The sequence below is a fragment of the Battus philenor genome, unplaced genomic scaffold (genome assembly GCF_028537555.1).
Source record: "Battus philenor isolate CCGP_79_NKW_IND1 unplaced genomic scaffold, ilBatPhil1.0.hap1 SCAF_15, whole genome shotgun sequence".
NCBI lineage: Eukaryota > Metazoa > Arthropoda > Insecta > Lepidoptera > Papilionidae > Battus > Battus philenor.
The window spans coordinates 13,183,864-13,206,080 of NW_027181677.1; the positions used below are offsets into that span (position 1 = coordinate 13,183,864).

General features: G+C 33.2%; 1 protein-coding gene across 1 annotated transcript in view; it reads left to right on the forward strand.

The window, feature by feature from the left end:
- The first annotated feature begins 2,276 nt into the window (after positions 1 to 2,276).
- LOC137919030 (potassium voltage-gated channel protein Shaw-like) overlaps positions 2,277 to 22,217 on the forward strand; it is a 170,235-nt gene continuing 150,294 nt past the window's right edge. Inside the window, exons 1-2 of the mRNA XM_068761993.1 lie at positions 2,277 to 2,347; positions 20,851 to 21,000. Coding sequence (XP_068618094.1) covers positions 2,277 to 2,347; positions 20,851 to 21,000 — 221 coding nt within the window. The remainder of the gene's footprint in view (positions 2,348 to 20,850; positions 21,001 to 22,217) is intronic.

A 22,217-nucleotide genomic window follows, 5' to 3' on the forward strand; every position in this document is an offset into this window, starting at 1 on the left:
ATAACAACCTTACGTTTTAAGTTTTATTTTCATTTGTAGTCTCCCTCATAATTCTCTTCCTTTCTCTCCAACTCCAATAAGCAATTCGACCTTTCTTTTGCGAATATTGGAACATCCTGTATATTATCTATAACATAGTCGTAAAAATCTTTAATATTTCTATGTTATTTTAAAGTAATTATACACGTTAGGAAGAATTGATTATGAAAGATTTTAGATGAAATTAAATGTCATATTGTAATATATTTAGACAAGAATATATTAACTGACTGTACTGAAAAAATAGTGCGCAATATTCCGTCATACTTTTCCATTATTACTTTCATTTACTTACTTTCGTTTCATGAATTGAAAGTAAATTTTGCGAAAACTTTTAACTTAGAATCCATTTTATTTCAGCCCGCTTTGTTGTACAGAATATAAGCACTTAAATATTCCACTCAAAGTATCCTTGTATTAAAGTGAAAATAGAGATGGAATAAGAATTTCGTGTAATGGAGTCGCTACTTTTAAAATTATTTTTTTTTAAGTGACGATAGTAAAATGGAAAGGTGTACATTTTTATGGTAAATGTAAATTCCTTTAAATTTTTAAAAATCTCTTTTATAATATAGATATGTAATCAAAAATTTGATATCGTTTTTATTTAGAACACTGAAATGGCTAAAAATGCATTGAGTTACTTAGCAAAAGTCCTGAGGGATGGTACTCTTTAAAGACAATCCAATATCACTCAGTGCCTTAAGATAATTGTTTGCAACCAATGTGCGTTACCAGTGATAACTTACCGAGGCGAGACTTATTGACTTACAGGCAAAGCATTTTAACCGATGATTTGCAAATGAAAGGAGTCCGTGCAAAATTCTTTCCCAGACACCTGGACCAGTCTGGTGTGAACTGTCTGTCTACACCTGGATTGTTCTCCGAATTTAGCACCATGCGATTTCTATGAAAGAGCTACGATAGAGCAGCTTTCAATAGTAAAATCAACGCTGGGATAATGGAATCCCTAGTTAAGTATTTTGAAAGAAGTTAATTTTTTATTACTACGTAGCTTTGGGGAGATTGTACGTCAAGGGGTAGTAAATGGCATATGATGCAAAGAAAGTAAGAAATACCTAGAAAATTAACTTTATTTAAAAAATAGACTAATTTTAATCCAGCGGAGCGTAAATACAAGGTGCGTATATGACCTTATTTAAAAACGCCGGATACAGACCGCTTCTAGTCTGTTTTTTTATTTTTCTCGTTCCTTTTATTTTTTGAGATAGGATTTTTGATTTCACTAAATTTCAGTATGTTTTATTAATTTTCCTCCTTTCTTTCGTCACTATATCAGGCATTCTATCATCTTTCTTCACATTTTCTTTTATTGTTATTACTTTTATTTGTATACCTTCTATGCATTGCCCTTCATCCTTTGTCAAATTTTCCACAATTTTTAATTTTTTATATACTTTTTTACAATTATCATTTGATTCATTTTTAAAAGCATTTTATTTGCAGGGTTAATTTTTGAATATGTATCATTTCTATATCACAGTTATTTTATATACCTGTTTATTTCCTTGCCCGATCTCAATTTTTATTTAGATTTATGTTACCTCCTTTATTATAATTTTTGCATATTGCTACAAAATGTGGTGGTATCTTCCATCCCTCATCAATAATCGATCTTATTGAAAATCTACAGGAGAGTGAGTTTGTGGAAGCGCGCTATTGGCTCGCCGGACCTTTGATTATAACATACATTTCCATTGTACGCGTGCGATAGCCGCAGGAGTATAGATTCATTTGCTTGGAATAAGGATCCAGGCATCGGTCGCGTTCATAAGCTTATCGACGTCTTATGCGCCGGTGCTACTTCGAATTTTTACTATAAATTTTTATCTCGGTCCTTTATTCTCGGATCATAATTAATGCCAAAATGCATATTAAACAAATCCACGGCAGTTGAGGTTGACCTGCTGCAACCTGATCAGTCGTGACTGCGCGTGTGATTACCACCACCATCAAGGGAATAGCGACCTGCGGCTTAAAATCAGACCAGGCCTTTTGACCAATGCCATCTATTTAATGGAATCAGGCGTTACCTTGCGGAAGTCCATCCTAAGCAAGAAAAAGACCAATATTTAGCCACTTCCGCACATGCAGTGGTAGTCGTGCAACAAAGTGCACCGCCCGCCAGCCTGCTGATAAATGCGTATGCGGCAAACAATGCAAATTACGCAACGCAGGTTTTTTTTTCGTTACCACACACCTTTTAGATCCGAACCATGCCTGATATCACAGTGACCGAAGCAATACAAACCGAGCAAGAAAAGTTCAACCCCACCAGCAAGCTAGAGTACAGTGGGTCACTCGCTTATCTGAAACTAAAAGATTAAAGAAACTGAAACATTACATAACCATACCGTTCAGGAATGACGTGGAGCGAAGTAAAGCGCGAAGCTCAAGACCGCTCGGGATGGCGACGGACTATGGACGCCCTCTGCCCCATCTTGGTGACATAGGAATAAATGAAGAAATGCTCAGATGGCGTAACATATTGCGCGATAAACTTTTCAAAAATGATCACGATCCTCACTAATGAGGCTTCGACTTAAATCATAAAGTTCTAGAATAATCTATTGAATGATATATTTCGACAATAATATATGTAACTATTATAAGTTGCGCACTAATGCTCACAGTAAAACGAAGGAAAATCGCTTACTTGGGACACGTTCTTCGACACCAACGATACAATCTCCTTCAACTTATCATGATGGGAAAGGTCGCTGGTAAAAGGAAGGTTGGTAGGAGAAAGAAGTCGTGGCTTCGTAACATTAGAAAGTGGACCGGAATCGCCAGCGCTGCTGAGCTATTACGCAGAACCAAAAATAAGGAAGAGAGCGGGAAGCTGATAGCCAACCACCACTAGTTGGAGAGGCACTTCAAGAAGAAGAAGATTATAAGTCGAACAAATCGCTTAGTGAAACGTTTTAGTTTAAAATTTCAGTTACGTCACTTCACACCCGGGCGCAGATGACGTATTGTTTAGAAGAGCATTATACGAGCGCTCCACTTTCATCGTCGGTAAGAATGTACATATTTTCCGTACCGCGATAAAGTATTCAAGAGTATAAAAGTGGTTTGAGAAAATTGTGAAATAACTTGCTGCTTTTGAACCTCGCTTTAGTGCGTTTAAATAAGGGGGAACAGGGCCTGCCCTACCTCCTGAGGTTAAGGAGAACACATCTGGGTCTAGAGCTTACAATACCGAATTAAAATCTGAATGCTGGTACTTGAAATTTGAAATATCGGGTTAAATTACTTACTTACTTACTTCGCTGGCTCAGTGACCCAAAGCGGTTCTTGGCTTCCGAAGCGAGAGACTTCCACTTTCCTCTATCTTGTGCCATCGTCTGCTATTGGTTGACATTCAATTCGCGCAAGTCTGCATCAAAGCGATCGATCCAGCGATACCTCGGTATACCCACTGGTTTTCGACCCCTCGGTTTTTCCAGGTACTCTACCTTCACGCTTCGATCCGATCCCATTCGCTCCAAGTGACTAAGCCAGCGGATTCGTTCAGCTTTATATTCGCCAATGATATTTGGCTGTGCTACTAAAGTCTCAATTTCGGCATACTTTCGGAGCCTCCAAGATCCGTCTTGATTTCTCGCTGGTCCCAAAATCTTCGATTAAAAACCGGTATTTAAGTAAAAATACCAGTTTTTAATACCGGAAAAAAGTATTTGGGATCTCGGAATTCCGGTGTTGTAAGCCCTATCTGTGTCCTATGTAGACAGATGTGTTACGAGATGTGACATTAAAAATTGTAAGAGTATCAAAAATTAAACTAGCAGTGAACTTGTATTGTCTTGTCTCAGGGATGGTTTCCGCAACTAAACGGCAATGCGCTCGTTTTGCGGACCAACGCAATTCCTCGAGAAATCCCAGCAGACCCTTGATGTTGACGGCGATTTTGGAGAGGCACTACTCGATGTAACATAACTCCTGAAAATGCCCCGTGGAAGGGTAAAACACGTGTTGAGTGATTTAACGGTGGAAATTGTGTAATTTGCATTGTTTGTCGCATGCGCATTTATCAGCGGGCTGGCGGGCAGTGCACTTCGTTGCACGACTACCACTGCATGTGCGGAAGTGGCTAAATAATGATCCTTTTCTTACTTAGGATGGACTTCCGCAAAATAACGCCTGATTCCATTAAATAGAAAACATTAACACTGAACTTATAAGCGATTTATTATTTCAAAATTACCCATGACAATCTATGCATCGTAGAATACTGTGTTTATAGTTTATATTAATATTGCTAGATGTGACATAAATTTTTTTCGAATATTAAAAATCAAACTATTATCAAGTTATAAATATTGGTATTTAAAATATCAGTGGGAAAGGTAAGTAATGTCGCTTTAAGTTAAATTCACACGACGACATTTTAATAAGTTTTTATTTCTAATCAACAATATATTCATCTTCGTTATCAACAACCTTTTGTTATCTAGTATACAAATTTCTAAGAACAGTAAAAATCAATCGGTATCTGTAAAATATGTCGACAGAAACGACATTACTTTCCGGTCCCCCTAATACTTACACACTTATGGCCTTTCCGAACGCAGTCGCTTCTTCATCATCTAGAAACCGTACCGTACGAAGATTTATCATTTCATTAAAGAAATTCATATCCGGCTTATATAATTAAAATAAAAATGAAAACTAAATATTTTTTATGTTTAATTATACGTGGATGATGTCGCGGGTTGCGGCTAGTATGATATATTTTTCTTAGAGACACGAGGTAGGTACATCAAGGAAATATAAACAATATATCCGAACTAGTTTTTCAACATTTGAATATTTATTTTGATCTAAGATATATGATAATTGAAATACAATTTTGTTTTAATCAAAGCGACATCCTAATTAGAACACGCCTCACTTATTCACTCCGAAGTCTGTCTGTTACACTAGTATATACAACGCTTGTGTCATTACTATAAAAGCCATGACACTGCATTGACATATATTGGCCGACTTTCTTTTTGAAAAATCATTATTTGTTCCTAATATTTTTATATATATAACGTCATTTAATTTACAAGTGTATATATAAAATATTGATTTTTATAAGCGAAGGCTGAATGTCTACGACAAATGTTTAGTAAAATAATAATTATGATATTGCATAATACTGTGATCAAAAAGTAAGGAAGAATTTGTTAAAAACCGATTTCATTCTCTTCAAAGTAATCCTTGTTCGATAAAATGCACTTTAGTAAACGCCTTTTCCAGACTTCGAAACTGTCGAAATAGTTTCTTTTCGGTATATCCTTCAAAATCATCGACTTGGTTTTTATCTGCTCAATATTGTCAAAAAGGCGTCTCCGTATTGGCTCTTTGAGTTTGCTGAATAGCCAGAAGTCGAACGGAGCCAAATCCAAATGATGTAAATCGAGGTTTTTATTGAAGCTTTTTTTTTAAAAAAAATTGAGCGATTTTTAAACCAATTAAAACTGCGTTTGAGATTCAAAATATTCTTTAAAATAGTTTAGGCTGAGCCAAATGATATTCTAACTTTTGAAAAATAGACAGTCCTATCAATATAGAAAAAATAACATGCCTTTCTAATGCACGGGAGTCTAAAATGAAAATTTCACCTTACTTTTTCATGACAGTATACATGAAAACTTTTATATGTTTAACATTAGAGATAAAGGTAAGAAAGATAGCAATGTATATACAAAGTCCAGGTTGTATACTATCACAATCTTCTAAATATAGTGGTACATTAATTTACTTCCAAGGTTTATTATCACTAAAAATCATTCACACTGTATTTGTTTCATAAATTACATGTGAGGCATTGGATTGTTTTATGAAACAGGTTTTGAGTATAGCAACTGATCTATTTTAATGTAATAAACAAAAAAAATGTCTTTTAATTAATATATTTTAATTTACTCTTCCTTTCTGATATTATTGGAAATTTTATTATAATTTTCATTATTATTTATGTCTCAAGTTTATTTTTTTTAATTGAAACGTAATTTTTTCATCTACAGTTTCGTATATTACAGATATATCCTCTGTAACAACAATCATTAATTAATTTTAAAAAAATTGTTCAAAACAGTCATAACGAACTACATAGAAGCTTTTATACCGAATCATTAAAGGCATAACAAATAATCAAATATTCAGAGAGCAATGGAAGATTTAAGTAGCGTTATAATCTCCTATGAAAGAAACATTGCGTGACTAACTTGCTTTGAAGTAATACTAAGCACCTTTAAAGCTATCATCAAATATCGTATTGCGAAAATCCTTAAAGGAATAGATATTACGGAATAATAAATAAAATTACGTAGTTTACTGGTTTTTGGTTGCGAATTTCGATTGCTTTTAAAGGCTTTATAGCGAAGCTGGAGGTTTTGTCTTAAAGACAGTATTGACCTGGAGCTTTAAGATTTGAGGATATCTTCAAAGGGGTTTAGCTCTTGGAGGCAAAGAATTCTACATTATCTCTCCTTTATAAATAGGTTATCTAGCCCATCCAGAAGATTTCGATCTGAACTCAAAAATACAACATAGATATATAAATATAGAGTAAGAAAACGTCCAATATTTAGCCATTTCCGCACATGTAGTGGTAGTCGTGCAACAAAGTGCACCGCCCGCCAGCCCGCTGATAAATGCGCATGCGGCAAACAATGCGAATTAAACAACTGCCATCGTTAAACCACTCAACCTGTTTCACCCCTCCACGTGGTAGGATCAGGAGTTATGTTACACCGATTAGTGCACTCTGTATTTGGTACAAACTTAGGATGGACTTCCGCAAGGTAACGCCTGATTCCATTAAATACATGAATATATAATTTGAAATACAGCTTCGTGTTTTACAGGTGTACAATTTAGACTTGAATAACAAGAAATTTCTCTCCCGTCTAAGCCGAAAACTAAAAACTTTAGCCCTTTCTGAGGTGGGTGGTGGATTGATGTAGTCTCGATCTAAAATAAAACATATAACTATATCAATATTTATTCATTTGTTAAATCTTGTATTGTCAGTGCCATAAGACGCTGTGTGTAGGTCGCTTCAGATGGGTCCTATTGGTAACACACAGATGCCTATGTCGAGCTCTGAAAGTTCTATTATGATAGCTTTTTCTGTCCTGGGTACATAGGAACTGGTTTTACAACAATATAATTAGTATATGTGATTTATTCATTCATATTTTATTCTATAAAAATTCTCATTTTTTTAATTTTTTCATAATCCTTTCATTCATCACCACACGTTCGTCTCCTTACAACAATACCACAGGTTTACATTTGTTTCTGTTTTACTTCTGTTTATCTGCTTCATTTTTGCATTTACATTCCTTTATGATTTTATTTTTTCTCTCCTATTTTCTTTACATTTACCACAGATTTTAGTGTTTATTTTGACTAGTCTTATTATTTGCCTTTGACCCTTCTGCAGTACTCTAGAAATGCCCCCCGACTCTCCTCATTGTCCATAAGAGATGCGAGGTATTTTTTCGACCCATAGCTGCAATCAACACTGGCAATCCGATCTTAGAGAGCCAGGTATGGAACAGCCAGTGATAATTGCGCTACGATATTGTCTACCGTAGGGTCACAGGTGCACGAGGGTTTTTCCTTGAGTTTAAATCTATGTTATCTGTTATGAGGACAAAGGAACAATGACTTTACTAATAAGAGATGAAAATACGAGGCCTAAATTCGTAAAACTGTGTAGAAAAGATGTAATAGATATAATAAAACGATAAAAGATTTAAAAAAAATATAAAACCAAATAAGAAATAAATCGTAAACAAAATAATTACTGTAAAAATAAATTTTGTAAAATAGATGAAAAAAATAAATAAACTGTAAAACTAAGGATTAAGTGACGGAAGAAAAGAACCGGAAAAGAGAGAAATGGTATGTAAGGGTAAGACAGACGAAATGTGGAATGTAAGAAAAAGAATGATAAAATGGATATAGAGTGCAGAAGTTAAATAAGGTATGAAATAAAAATTATTAAGCAAAAAGAAATGACCCCGTCCTTCTACAAGATAGAGGAACGTGAGACAGCTAATAACGGGACCATAAAAAATCTTTTATGATATCGAATCATTTACATACATCATCCTCTGAATCTAACATTCCAAAAAAATGGCAAGTTTCAGAACCACTAATTACTCTATCAAACGCCTTTGTATTGAAATGGTATCTTCGACCAAGACAAAGTCCATTCACGAGCTCTCCCCCCTTTGAGCTAAGTCACTCTATGGAGCGTCAACCTAAGAGATCCAGAGCTCGGCGGATTCTCAATCTGGTGAAATAGTTGTAGGTAGTGCCCCGAGCTGCGGCTCCTCTGGGAGACCCTGATCTTTGCCACCTAAATAGAAGTCTCAGACTAGACGTCTTCCACGCCCTGCCCCCTGCAACCCGAGGTATCTGCAATTTTCATTCGGACACCATTGAAAGTACAGTCAAAAGACAATAATATAATAATAAAGTACATTGAATAATAATTCATGGCTGCTTTCATATAATTTTTCACGCTTCGATTCCTATACCAACCTAATTATGTTATATGAAATATTATTACGCCATATGTACAGTCATGTGTACAAAGTCACGTGTAACGGACTGATGGGTGCAACGTTTGCGAGCACGACTGTACACGGTGTAATTATAACCCGATAAAATGAGCTTTCAAAGTGAGTGGCAGCTGACTGGCTTTGAAGTCTGAACGGACTGAATAAATCTTCAGTAGTAACTCTCTGTGTAACAGATATATAGTCTGATGGTAAGTGTTGGAACAGAGGCTACCATGGAGTATATCTAATATATAAAATTCTCGTGTCACGGTGTTCGAACTTGAACTCCTCCGAAACGGCTTGACCGATTTTTACCAAATTTTACATGCATATTCAGTATGTCTGAGAATCGGCTACTATCTATTTTCCATACCCCTAAGTGATAAGGGTGGTCCACCCCTAAATTTTTTTTTTGCAAAACAACGTTTGCGAGATCAGCTAGTATATATATATATAACTAATTTGTGAGTAAAAAACTTTAAAGCCTTTACAAATATATTCAATCACCGTGTATAAAGTCATCACTGTGAAATATGTTACATTAATATATTTTTCCTTTTAGTATGCGTTAGGTTTATAATTCTTTCTTGGAAGTACAGTGTACAGGATCAGATATTATTTAATGGCCACTCGTTCTTCCTTGCTTTTTGGGGAGCAGGGACGTAACAACAACAAGTAAGCTATTTTTTTTATCTAATATATAAAATTCTCGTGTCACGGTGTTCGAACTTGAACTCCTCTGAAACGGCTCGACCGATTTTTACCAAATTTTATATGCGTATTCAGTAGGTATGAGAATCGGCTACTATCTATTTTTCATACTCCTAAGTGATAAGGGTGGTCCACCCCTAATTTTTTTTTAAACAATTTTTTTGGTTTTTATTTTGTTATGATACAGCATACCAAAATACATACAACCCTAAATTTTCACCCCTATACGATTAACCCTTATTTTTAATTTGTTAATTAAAAACTTTAATTTTTTTTGCAAAACAACGTTTGCGGGATCAGCTAGTTTATATATATTTTTTAATCTTTCACCTTCCTTCCGTCGCATTTTTTTCATCATTTTCTTTACATCCTTCACATTTTCATCAACTTTTTTCATCGTTTATATTGGCATCTTTAGGTTTTTACTACATCATCTTTTTATTTTGTTTCCTTTTGGTCAGATATTGTTCAATAATCAAATTATAAATAAGATTACGCTTTTTCTTACTGTATTTAAATAAAGAAAAGAAGGTTTATTGTTGGATTACAATTATTACAAGTAAATTATACATCAAATTACCAAAATTATTAATACTACATAAAGTAAGATTTTATAAGAAAAGTCAGTTACGTACTGCAGTACATTTTAAGCTGTTCTACAGAAATTATTTTCTCTACCACAAAGTTTTAAATTTCAATTTAGCTTTAAAGAAGTGAATATATAGGTCATTACCTTTAATTAATGTAAGACACTTTTGAGCAGTAGTAGTCCAGTGGTAGAGTAATAAGACCTTCGATCGTGGATCACGGCTTCGATTTCCAGGATACAGTGTTATATAATTCAAACTTTGTGCAATATTTATTTATATAAGATTGTCACTGCTTACAAGTTTTCAGAAGATGGGTAACAGCGTGTTCTGCGTATTATTCCACAATGCCATCGCCAACCTGTCTGACAATTATAGCGATTATGTTATATCCCCCATAGATATCTTTGGTGAAGGCCTATACCTTGCAGTGGGTGTCGTTAAGCTAATACGATGATGACATTTTTATCACCATCAACAGTATTTTATACCTACTATGTCCTCTGCTGAACATAAACATTTTCCAGAGATTTCCAATATGACTGGTTACAATAAGGTAAAATAGCAATCGTGCTATAAATCGTCGATTTTCGCACCTATGTTCGACATAACAGAAGAAGAAAACTAAAAAAAATATTTTTTCTTTACTTTGAGAAATGCATAAAAGTTCACATAAATAACATACTTTATTCATAACGAAATGTTTTATAAATCTGTTATTTGACATTATTAATAAAATGGGTAATGCGAAATATTGAGATTAATTAAAAACGCATACGGATATATGTATATATTTAAATTATATAAAAATTATTATGTTAAATGAATCTGTAGCAAACTGTTATATTTAAATATATTATATCACTTTATTTATATACATTGAAAAGACTTTGATCATATATTTATTCTAAAGGATAAATAAAATTATATATTCGACTATATTCTAACAATTTAAAATTAAAAATTATAAAAAAAATGTGAAATAAATTTTCAACCATTCAAAATATAAAATATTCCGCTATTTCGTATGCAAATGCCATGCTCGAAGCGATGCTTGAGTTGTAATTAGCATGCATTTATGCTGGTCCCCGCGTGACGCAGCTGAGAAGTGGGCGACTCTTCGCTGCCGGTGCGTCAGGAAATATCTTCTCTAATACGGAACAAAAAGGAATAGAGTAGATTATAATTTTTTTAATGATTTATTTTTTTATTTATAAATCATACGAAAGAAAAAAATCTTAAAGAAAATGTGTGCAAAAAGAATATCACTTTTATAGTACGAACAGTTAAGGTATGAACCGGTGTCATTGTTTCCAACAAGTTATAACTTAGAAATATTCAAGACAAGAGTGAGTAGGTTTCTAGGCTATCGCTTAACATGAGGCGAGACAGAGGTCAAATGCTTTACCTATATTCGTTAAAAAAAGTAACATGTTAAAAATTATACAGAATTAAAAATTTCTGAGAAGCAATGAAATAACTTAATTTTTACTATATTACACGTGTTATAGATATTTTATCTATAATTATACAGATGTACTTATAAATTGTGATAATATTCTTTTCAAAAAGTAACCACTCAAGTTGAAGTAGCAGATGGTACGTTTTATATGCAGAACAGAGAGCCTTTAAGTTTTGAAATGGAATCCAGTAGCCAGTAAATGCATAATAGAACGTCGATTTACTTGTGAGAATACGATCCAGTAAAGGTCGTAAAATGTTTATCACATGATAAAAATAATAAACTTAAAATTGTAGAACTCTGAACAGAAGGTAAACTAAGTAAGGCGGTGGATGTAAAGTATGGAAACAAATGAAGGATATTGTGAAGTAAATATATGAAAGAATGAAAGACATTGAGTAGGAAGAAAGATAAGTATGGATAATAATTATTTGAAAAATACACTGTAAATAAAGACACTGTACACCCATGGTAGGGGTTGAACTAGAAACTCCAAAACTGGACTAGAAAAATAAATAAAAAAGGTTGTAATAAAACGCTGGATACAGGCCGCTTCTGTACTGTAGAAAATTTGAACATATGTCCAACTGTGGGCGTCCTACAGGGATAATTATTGTGACGAAAATATAACATACTTTTAAGGAAATTTTAAGTCAAATTATATTCACTTTTTTAATAAATTTTGTTGAGTAAGAAAAGTGCCGAACACGAGTCTGTGGCGGGCGGTGCACTTTGTTGCACAACTACCACTGCATGTACGGAAGTGGCTAACTATTTGTCCTTTTCTTACTTAGGATGGACTTCTGCAAAACAACGCCTGATTCCATTAACATTTTTGTTGATTTTTAACTTTCGAAAGTCTTGCTTTAAATTCTATATTTTATAATTGAAACTATTTATAGCATAGAGTTCTATTTATTTATAAATTGCATAGTAAATTCGAAATTACAAGCGAAGTCGGAGTATTTAGCTAGTATATACTGAACGACTCAGCAGAACATTTTCACTGAAATTCAGGAGCTTGTTGCTTGAATAATACAGTGGACTATTAGGGTACAATTTGCGAGAAGGTCAACACGGTTTTTAGTACAGACTTTATAAAGGATTTCGAATATAAATACGTAACAACAAAATCTATATATATAAAATTTTGATGTGACACTGTTAATTGTAATGCATACTCCTTTGAGACAGACAATTTTCATGAAATTTCATATGAATGAATATACATGGTACATATAGGTCTGAAAATATGTCCTAAACTATATTTTACCATGCTGATAGAAGAACAAAGGCGCCACATTTTAGAGTACTATAAATATGTTATAAGTGACGTAATTAAAAAGAAGTCCTCGATTAGAGTGAGGTACAATCTTATCAAGGTGTGAGACTATGGAATAGAGAACTATACAAAATATTTTAGGAAAAATGTGGAGTAAAAACTGAAAAGAAAAAATAAAAATAAAACTGAAAAAGTAGTATTCTGGAGGTGAAAGCGATGTAAGAAAGAAAAATAAAGTATATGTATATACGAAAATATAATTATTAGGTGGAAAAATAATGTCCCTGTGGTTCCAAATAAGGGGAAGGTCGAAATGCCCCCACTAACAGGGGCCTTGAAAAACTATATTACAAACTCTTTAGTGATTGAGGTAGCGCACCAAAAGAAAATATATATACAACCTTTAATTTTCACCTTTCTACTATCAACGACTTATTTTTATGATTACCCATTTTTATGGTTTAACGGTAAATTTAAATAGATTGGCTTAAGTCTAATTAAGACATTCGTAAGAAAGAAGAAATTCAATCATATCACCTAAGTGAGTATATATTTCAAAATTTCAGTAAAATTTAAAACAGATTCAAATCCATATATTGGTAATCGAAATTGTCAACGTGGTTAGAAATAGTTAATCTCACTTGTATGTTAAACCTACTATAACTTTGTTTTCGCTAAGTGCGGGAATAAGTAGCCCGGCGCCGTTGATGCTTACTTGAGCTTAAAGTTTCACAAACCTCCAAAGCTTCAAGCTTTGGAAAGTTAACCTAGTTTACATTATAATAGGATGAAGGTGTAATTTTTTGAATTTTTTAAATTAAAATACATTTTTGCTACAATTAAATAAACTAACTTTATTATCACACAAGCCACTCCTTAAACATTTAAAAGGAATAGTGGAAGCGGTCTAAAAAAGATTTGGCGTGAAACAAAGTGACTTACATCTGGACAAAAGTTGTGGTTTAAAAGAAGGTATCTGAATGGAATCAACAGAGAACAAATCCTTTTAGGAAAAGACACCAATAATAAAGCGCGAATTGTAACGACAGTGTTTTAGTCAGTTGGAATCCTATAGAACCTTGTCCTACCCCAACTAGCCTTTCTTTGATATACTGGAGGATTCCCCAGATCTCCAAATAAATAATACAAGATTATGATATTTAAATACAAACAAATATTTAAGAGTGTGATCAAATGTGATTAATTTCTATCACGTCGCTTAAACCTTTGCTGGTGGAATTTCGGAAAATCCAATTCTTAGCAGATTAGTACTTTGCAAAAGTAATGTTTTCTATAAAATTTCAAGTATTTAAACTTTACAGTTCTAGAAATATCGTAATAAGTCAGTACATAATGAATATTTATTATATTAGATGGACCAGAAAGTCGCTTTCTTAAGGTAAATCCACACGACTACATTTTTAACAAAAGGGTAAGATATTAAGTAAATTTTTAAATTTTGAAGCGACTTTTGATACGAAGACATAAACTGAAACATCTTTCGAAGTGTTAGGGGGACTGGAAAATAATGTCGCTTTCTTAAGTTAAATTCACACGACTACAATCTTAACAAGTTTTTATTTCTAATCAACAATAGAATCACCTTCGCTATCAATAACCTTTTGCTATCTAATATACAAAATCAATGCCGGAGTGGTAAAAATCAATCGGTTTTTCTGTAAAATATATCGACAGAAACGTCATTACTTTCCTGTCACCCTAATATATGTAACTATGTCTAATAAGTAGTGCCATTATTTTTTTTTTCAGCTCTGATATTATACAATATACTGCTTTCAATCATAGTCCTTTACTCTACTATATGTGTTAATACGAGTATACTGTGTTAAATTCATCAATATATAAGATATCCTGCGGTCTTACAGGACACATCTTCTTAAACAATTCGTGTAAGTTGGCGAAGTATCGCAAACGTAACTGAACAGCTCTCAAAATAGCCGCTAACGAGATACTTTGCTTTTCGGTATTGATGTACTCAGCGAACAGGAGCGCAAGTTTGGAACCACTGAACAAACTCAATAGAGAACTTTTGCCTCTTACACTTTACTTAATGTAACGTAGTTGAACAATTCGTGTTTAACAAATTAATTATATAATAAATGAAGTCTATTTAACATACATGATATGAGATGTAGAATTGAAATCAAAAATAAAAAAATAAAAAGTAGTAGTTTGGAAATAAAGGCTAAGTAAGAAAGTCGACGTAAGAAAGAAAAATAGAGTACACCAATACCTCACTTTGCGTCGTGGTTACGATCCAAAACAACACGACGCAAATTGAAACGCCGTAAAGTGAATTAAGATTTTCTATAGCAAACCATGCAAAGGTCGAAGAAAATACTAGTTATTAAAAAGAAAATTGAACATGGTAAACATTTAAAAAAGCAAAAGTAATATAACTCTGCCAATAAAAAAATTGGAATATTTACCTTTTTTGTAACCAGAAACAGTACAGAAAAATTTATATGAATTTATTATTCTCTTTTAAAAAAGCACAACACACTATATTACAACACACTAAGTAATTGAAACTGAACTTTAAAAATTAGCAAAACAAAGTGAAAATAAAACTGTATTCAAATTGGGTTGATTTTTAGTTAGAAAGGGAATCCCCGAGTTTTGATGGCATGGCGCAATTAGAAACAAAAGTGTTGCCATCTTTTAGAAAAAAAAAAGAAAATTTATAAAAAAATTAAAGACTCGAACTCTAAACAATGCAACCTCGGAAATCAAAAAAACGCAAAACGAAACGACGCAAAGCGAGGTATAGGTGTATATAAACTAATATAAGAGAATATGACGAATAAAATAATGATGTGAGGAAGATAAAAGATGAAAATGAAAATAAAAAAGTCAGTGAAAAATTTATTGAGAATATATTGTCGCTTCGTATCTCAAACAGGGGAATGTACGAGGGGTCCCTAATAACAGGGGTATTGAAAATTTATACGTGCGTTATGCTTATGCGATTTTTTGGTAACTTATTAGGTCCAGAATAAACTTAAAAAGTGTCGAAAAATTATTTAACATAATGAAAATACTTTGTATAACATTTACAATATTTTTTTTACTTATCTAAAAGACTTCGATTTTTTTCTCAAAACGCAACAGAAAATTATAAATATATAACGATAATTAGGGTGTCAAAATAAGTGAAATAGTATAATAACTTAGTAATAATATAACATAATTAAGCTCATAATAAAACTTATAACGCGGGTTTCATAATGGCGGCTAATGGATGTCTTTGATCCTTTTCCATTATTAGCGCTTCATATGAGGGCGCTATATATAACCCCATACCACTCGACTGTTAGATGTAATAAAATTATAAAGAAAAACTTATTTATATACATCGAAAAGACCGCATCTTTACTTTTTTTTAAACAAAACTCAGGCTTTATTGTCGGCACTTTCACTATTACTAAAATAATTTCAGTGATTTCAAAACACTTCCAAATAAAACACAGCTTTTTGGAAACTTTTATTTAACGTTACACTGTCTTGGGAGATTTTAACTTTTTAGTAGTTCAAGGTACAGCGTTCTCTCCTTTGAATCTATTTTGTACAAATGGCATTTGTTTCTGGCCAACAAGACATCATCAAATGATTGTATTATATGTATTGTTTCTGAAGATGTTAATGCTGTTAGCCCTAAGGCTTTTACAGCTTCATCGGTACTGAGTTCACGGAGCAGAAGGGTTCATGAACTAGATATAATCAGGTGACAAAATATATGCCTATTATATAATGATATACCGTTATTATAGGCATTATTGAATGGTGTCCTTATAACTGCATGAGAAAACAATAGCGCGTGGTAATCGACAGCCAACGCCATCTATCGGTGCTGTAAACTACCTAAATATACAAAACTGACAAAGTTTATATTGCAACGGTAGGAACTTAAGAACAAAAAGCAATAGTCGTACCGTGCTTTTAAAATTATTGTTACTGCCATCATTAACCAAATGTGTTGGGAAAAATGTTAAAGTATTTTTAATTAATTGATTATTTATGCTGACATTATGCAAGCTGTCGATGTCAAATATATATATTTAAGACAATAATACTATCATTGCTATTTATTCTTATTTTCAGCCGATAGATGCCAACTGCAAGATCTATGCTTCTCCCTATAATCTAGAAATAATAAAATACTCCAAAAATCTTTTCAAATCGTGATTATCATTTATTTTAATGAGGAATTTTAAAGTAATTAAAAAAATAATCTTCGTAATTTTCTACCGAAATTTCTAAAGTTCTGGACCAGTGGATCCATAGCGAAAGATGATACTATAATTAATTTTATTGGAATATATCAAAATTCGTTTATTGAATAGTTAAGAAAAATAGTTTTGATAGACGTAACTTCTTCAGCATTCCATGATCTCGGGGCTGACGATCCGGTTAACAGGTTTAAAGTGATCTATCAGAAATAAATCAACAATTAGATAACTGTAAAATGTCATCTAAAGAATTGTGAAGGACCGATAAGTTTTGAATTTTGATGGCAAAAAATCAAAATAAAATATATTTTTTAACATTTCTTATAATCTTTATACTTCATTATTTATTAGTGTCACTTAGATGAAAAGAAAATTACTTAAATTGAGTCTCTCTCGTATTCTAACTGTACCACAGAATTACAGATTTATCAATCAAGCAAACAAAGCAAATCAAATCCAATACCAATAAAAGATTGCAATAATTTAACGCGGGATCAGGTAACCTTCAGGGAAATCATGTAAGGCAGTAATACATTATAGAAGAGCTAGCGGTAACATAAGCGGAGCGGGTTACGTAATATCTCTGTATTTAGATCTTACACTTATAATGCAGAATAAAATACAATAAATAATGCCTTAGAATAAGGCAGTGCTGTCATTTAGATCGATCTTATTGATTTTGTGAAGAATATTGAAACATGTAGAATTAATAGAAGAAAGTGTACTATAGGAAAATAATATATTAAAAGCAGACATAACTAAGGTGAACAGGTACTACAACGTATCTTACGATATAACTAAGAATAAATTCGAAGTGAATTTACGTGCAGTGAAGGTAGGAGTGAAAGGTTTAACAATGAAACCTATTTATAACCCACTAAAGGATTTAGTTTTATCAAGAGCAATCATCAGCTCATTTTTGGAATGGAATTCTAATTCAGCATTGATAGGATCTTTGTAAAATTGAGTAGAGATAAGCGCTGGTAGTTCAGATGTGTGAGATTTGCGATCGTAAGTCGCAGGTTCGTTTCCTAGATACAATCTTTTGTAAATACATACAACTGTTTTATCATATTTTCTTTAAAATCTCACTAGATGGCGCTTATCAATAAACCTCATAGATGTACTGATTTACCGGAGTTTCGTTCTATTTAAAACCACTCCGTTTGCATGCAATACGTACTCTGAAAAATAAATAATTATATATCAATAAGATTGTGTTTCTGTCTTCCTGGACCTTATGGAACAGTCTACCATGGCCTGAAATCTTAAATAAATCACACTTTATGTATTTATTATATGTGATTGCCGCTGCTCACAAACAAGTTTACAGAATGGGAATAAGCGTGTTCTGCGTGCCATACCACCATACTGCAATAGCCAAACCTTCTGCCAACCGCAGCGCTTTTAGTATGTCCCTTTATAGATATTTGGGGGGGGGGGGCTATGCTTTACAGTTCAAGTCTAGAGCCTGAAACAAGGAGTCTATTCAGTGATGGTGAATGCAATATTGCAAGACACATCCTATGGCCTATTCAGGGACCTTTTTCTCTCTAACGCGTTGGACCAGGTACTCGCACGTTGAATCCATGGAATGTTGAGAAGTATACTATTTCTGATTAAAAAAGTAGTAAAAAAGAAATCGAATGGTCATACAGGTTGATTAGTTTATATATGATGAATATATGGTATACGGTATCATGAATGATTTTGGAAGTAATAAATGACAATAAATTAGAATTGATAATAGTTTACTTTCTGTCCTTGCAGACTTTATACTGCCAGAAGTGATTGACCTGTCTTATTCCAATAGAAATAAATGCAGGTGATTTAGACATAGATGTATCCTTTTGTTAACAAATAAGCTATACATTCAAGCCTTTACATCTATAAAAAATCAACCTGCATAATGTGGTTAAAAATATAACTGGAATTTGTAAAGTATGGATGTTTATATATCGATTTTATCTATACCACTATACGCAAACCCATATTCCATAACGTAGGTAATCAGAGAAAAATCGCGTGAAAGAAATAAATCTGAATTCACTTAATCAATTGATTGTAATTCGAAATACGGATTATATTTTCGTAGCGTGAAAATAAGCTGCCACCATTCAGGCATGGCTGCGTTTGATATGTCCGCAATAATACACCCAAACGAACCTTCGAGAAACTTGTTTTAGTTAAAGAAAAATCTTTTATCTCCATATCTAAAAGTATTATGATATTGTAATTATTCCTGATACTTTCTGTTTGTATGTTTATATTTATAATTTTAGTATGTAGATGTTAGAGCCGTAAAGGTGCTGTGTTTGAAAATTAAAAAATAATTGAATCGTCGATTATTTTTAATATGACAACATTGTCGTCATTTTAACCCATGGACGCTTATTGCAACGCTTATGCCTTCCAAAAAGATATATATGTTCTATATACCACTAAATTATGTTTAATTTATGAGACGAAATATACGTATGTACAATAAAATTCCACAATCAATTTCTCTGCCACTGGAAAGATTTAAAAAAAATTCTTTTTCCTTTTCAGTCGATGGACCACTGCAAGGTATAGGCCTACCTCAAAACTCGCCACAATGATCGACCTTGCGCTGGTCGCATTCAACCACTTACCGTGGCCTTAGTTATGCCGTCGGTCTACCTAGTGGAGGGGTTTACCAACGTCGCGTCTACCGGCTCGTTAGTACGCCCCCCCACTAGGTAGAAAACAATATAATAAACACATTATTGAAAAAGGCATGCTATTCTATCCAAGAATACTAAACTGTTAATGCGTGAACTTAAATGTTTTTGATGGTTACTCGGCAAACTGATTATTGTCACGGACTCATTTTAAATTATATTTGTAAAGAGCAACTGTTGAATTTCTCGGCCCTTCTGAGTACAGCCTTCCGAGTCTGTGGTAGTTTCCTGTAGGGATAACAACGTCGATATTTTATTTGTGATTATTTGATTTGTGATTCGATAGCGCTTGTAAAATCTAATAAATAATATTTTGATTTTGAATTTCGAAACTTGGTAGGCGGGTTGGCGATCGCAGTATGGTATTCTAAGAATATAGAGGACGCTGTTTTCCCTCTTCTGGTAACTCATTTACTTATAATAAGGTAATTATATTTAATATGTGAATAAGTAACCACCAGCTGTGAAAGCTGATCTACTGAGAAGCGTCGGCTAGAAATACAAACAGTTGCTTTTTGTAGCAGTATAATATCATCCCTGCAAATTAAACCAACAAACCAATTTATTCATTCCTGTAATATTCATATATACCGCAGCTGTGTTAAACCTCCTTTTAAGTTCTTGATATACTTGTTTATGATATCCTGTTCCTTTTATATCTCTTTCGCACGCACGTGTTTGTGTGAGTAAAGATGTGAAATAAATGTATCTGAATTTACTAAGACATTCATGAATTTTTTGCTTGAATGAAGCTAAAAAATCCGTTAAAATTTGGCTAGAGGTTTAATAAATTTTTGTACAGATGTGTAAATATATATCTCAACTTATACTATTTATTTGGACTAACCATAGATGTTCGAAAATTTGATACGGTTCTTTTAATTTACTGTTGTTTATGTGGGAAAATAAAATTTAGTTTCTACTATTTGTCATTAATTTTTTTAATAAGAATTTTCTCTCTTGAATTTGACTCATACTGCAAGGCAAAGGTATCTCTTATCTGTGAGGAATTGGTCAGTTAAAATGGCAGTAGGCCGACCACATGGTACGCAGAACAGATGGCATTTCAGGCCTGGTAATCGAATAGACACGGCAATAAAGGATCCTGAATGAAAGCCCCTTCTAACTTTATTGTAAATCTTTGGTAAAGGTCTATATCTAGCTCTGGATCTCTAGTTTAAGGGTACCCGCAAAAATATTTTAATAATTAAGCTTTCTCTTTTCAGATACGAAACATATAAGGCAACGTTAAAAAAAATTCCCGCCACCCGGCTGTCGAGGCTGACAGAAGCGTTGGCTAACTACGATCCAGTTTTGAACGAATACTTCTTCGACCGGCATCCTGGTGTCTTCGCACAGGTCCTCAATTATTACAGGTTAGACCTGGTGTTCATATTAACAAACGTTATCGCAGTTCTATAGTGCAATAAAGCTTTATATGCACACTCTACTAATCATCCCACACTACTGAGGCAACAAGTAGACAAGTGTAAACGCAGAGAAAGCATTTAGATTTCCACCTATACATTGACTCATCACGTTATCTCTGTAACTATAATGTATATAGACTTTTAATTACGTAGGAATAATTTTGTTGCCTAGTGAATATCAGCTAAGAAAGAAAAATTTAAGAAAGTTAATAATTTTTACGAAATTACATACAAAACTTGGATAGGCGGAATGATCACTAAAAATGTATATTTTTGTACTACATCTCTCAGGAATCATCTTTTAGGGATCTCTTGTTCCCCTCTACTCGTGCGATAAGGAATTTGTTAGCTTAGATAAAATAAAATATAATCTAAAATTAACAATAATAAAATCTTAAAAATACAATGTGTCTTAGAGATGGGAGTATGATCGGTGAAGGTGATCGGCAATGCATTGAAAAGAAACATCCTTAAACTTGTAACGCTAGTGGTCAGCCAACTGTTATTATAATAACGGGATAGACCCGATACTCACATGTTAAATTCATGTATTCCTAAGAATTTAAGTGTTAATAATGTAAAAGAATAAGTAAGGCCTACATTACGTCACCGCAGCAGACGCATCAAACAGGGGAATCCCATGCTGTACAACAATTCACGCCTTGTGATTGGCTGACGGTTTTTATTGGTTGGATATTGCTACAATAGTTTTAACAATCGATATAGATATGGTCTAAGTTTGATCAATATACGATAATATTTAAGTTCACGTACCCTTCCGCTCCGTGAATTCAGTTCATATGACGCCGTAAAAGCCTTAGGGCTAGTAGCAATAATATCTACAGAGAAAATGCAAATCAATATACGCAATTGCACTTTGGACTTCATATTGTCATTATCAACAAAATATATAAAGTAAGAAAAGGACCAATATTTAGCCACTTTCGCACATGCAGTAGTAGTCGTGCAAAAAAGTGCACCGCCCGCCAGCCCGCTGATAAATGCGTATGCGGCAAATAACGTGAATCACACAATTGCCACCGCCAAATCACTCAAGGTGTGTTTCATCCCTCCACGAGGCTTCTTCAGGAGTTATGACTTTATTAAAAAGTATAAAATATATTTATCAAAATAAAAAAAAAAAAATTAATTAATAGTAAAAT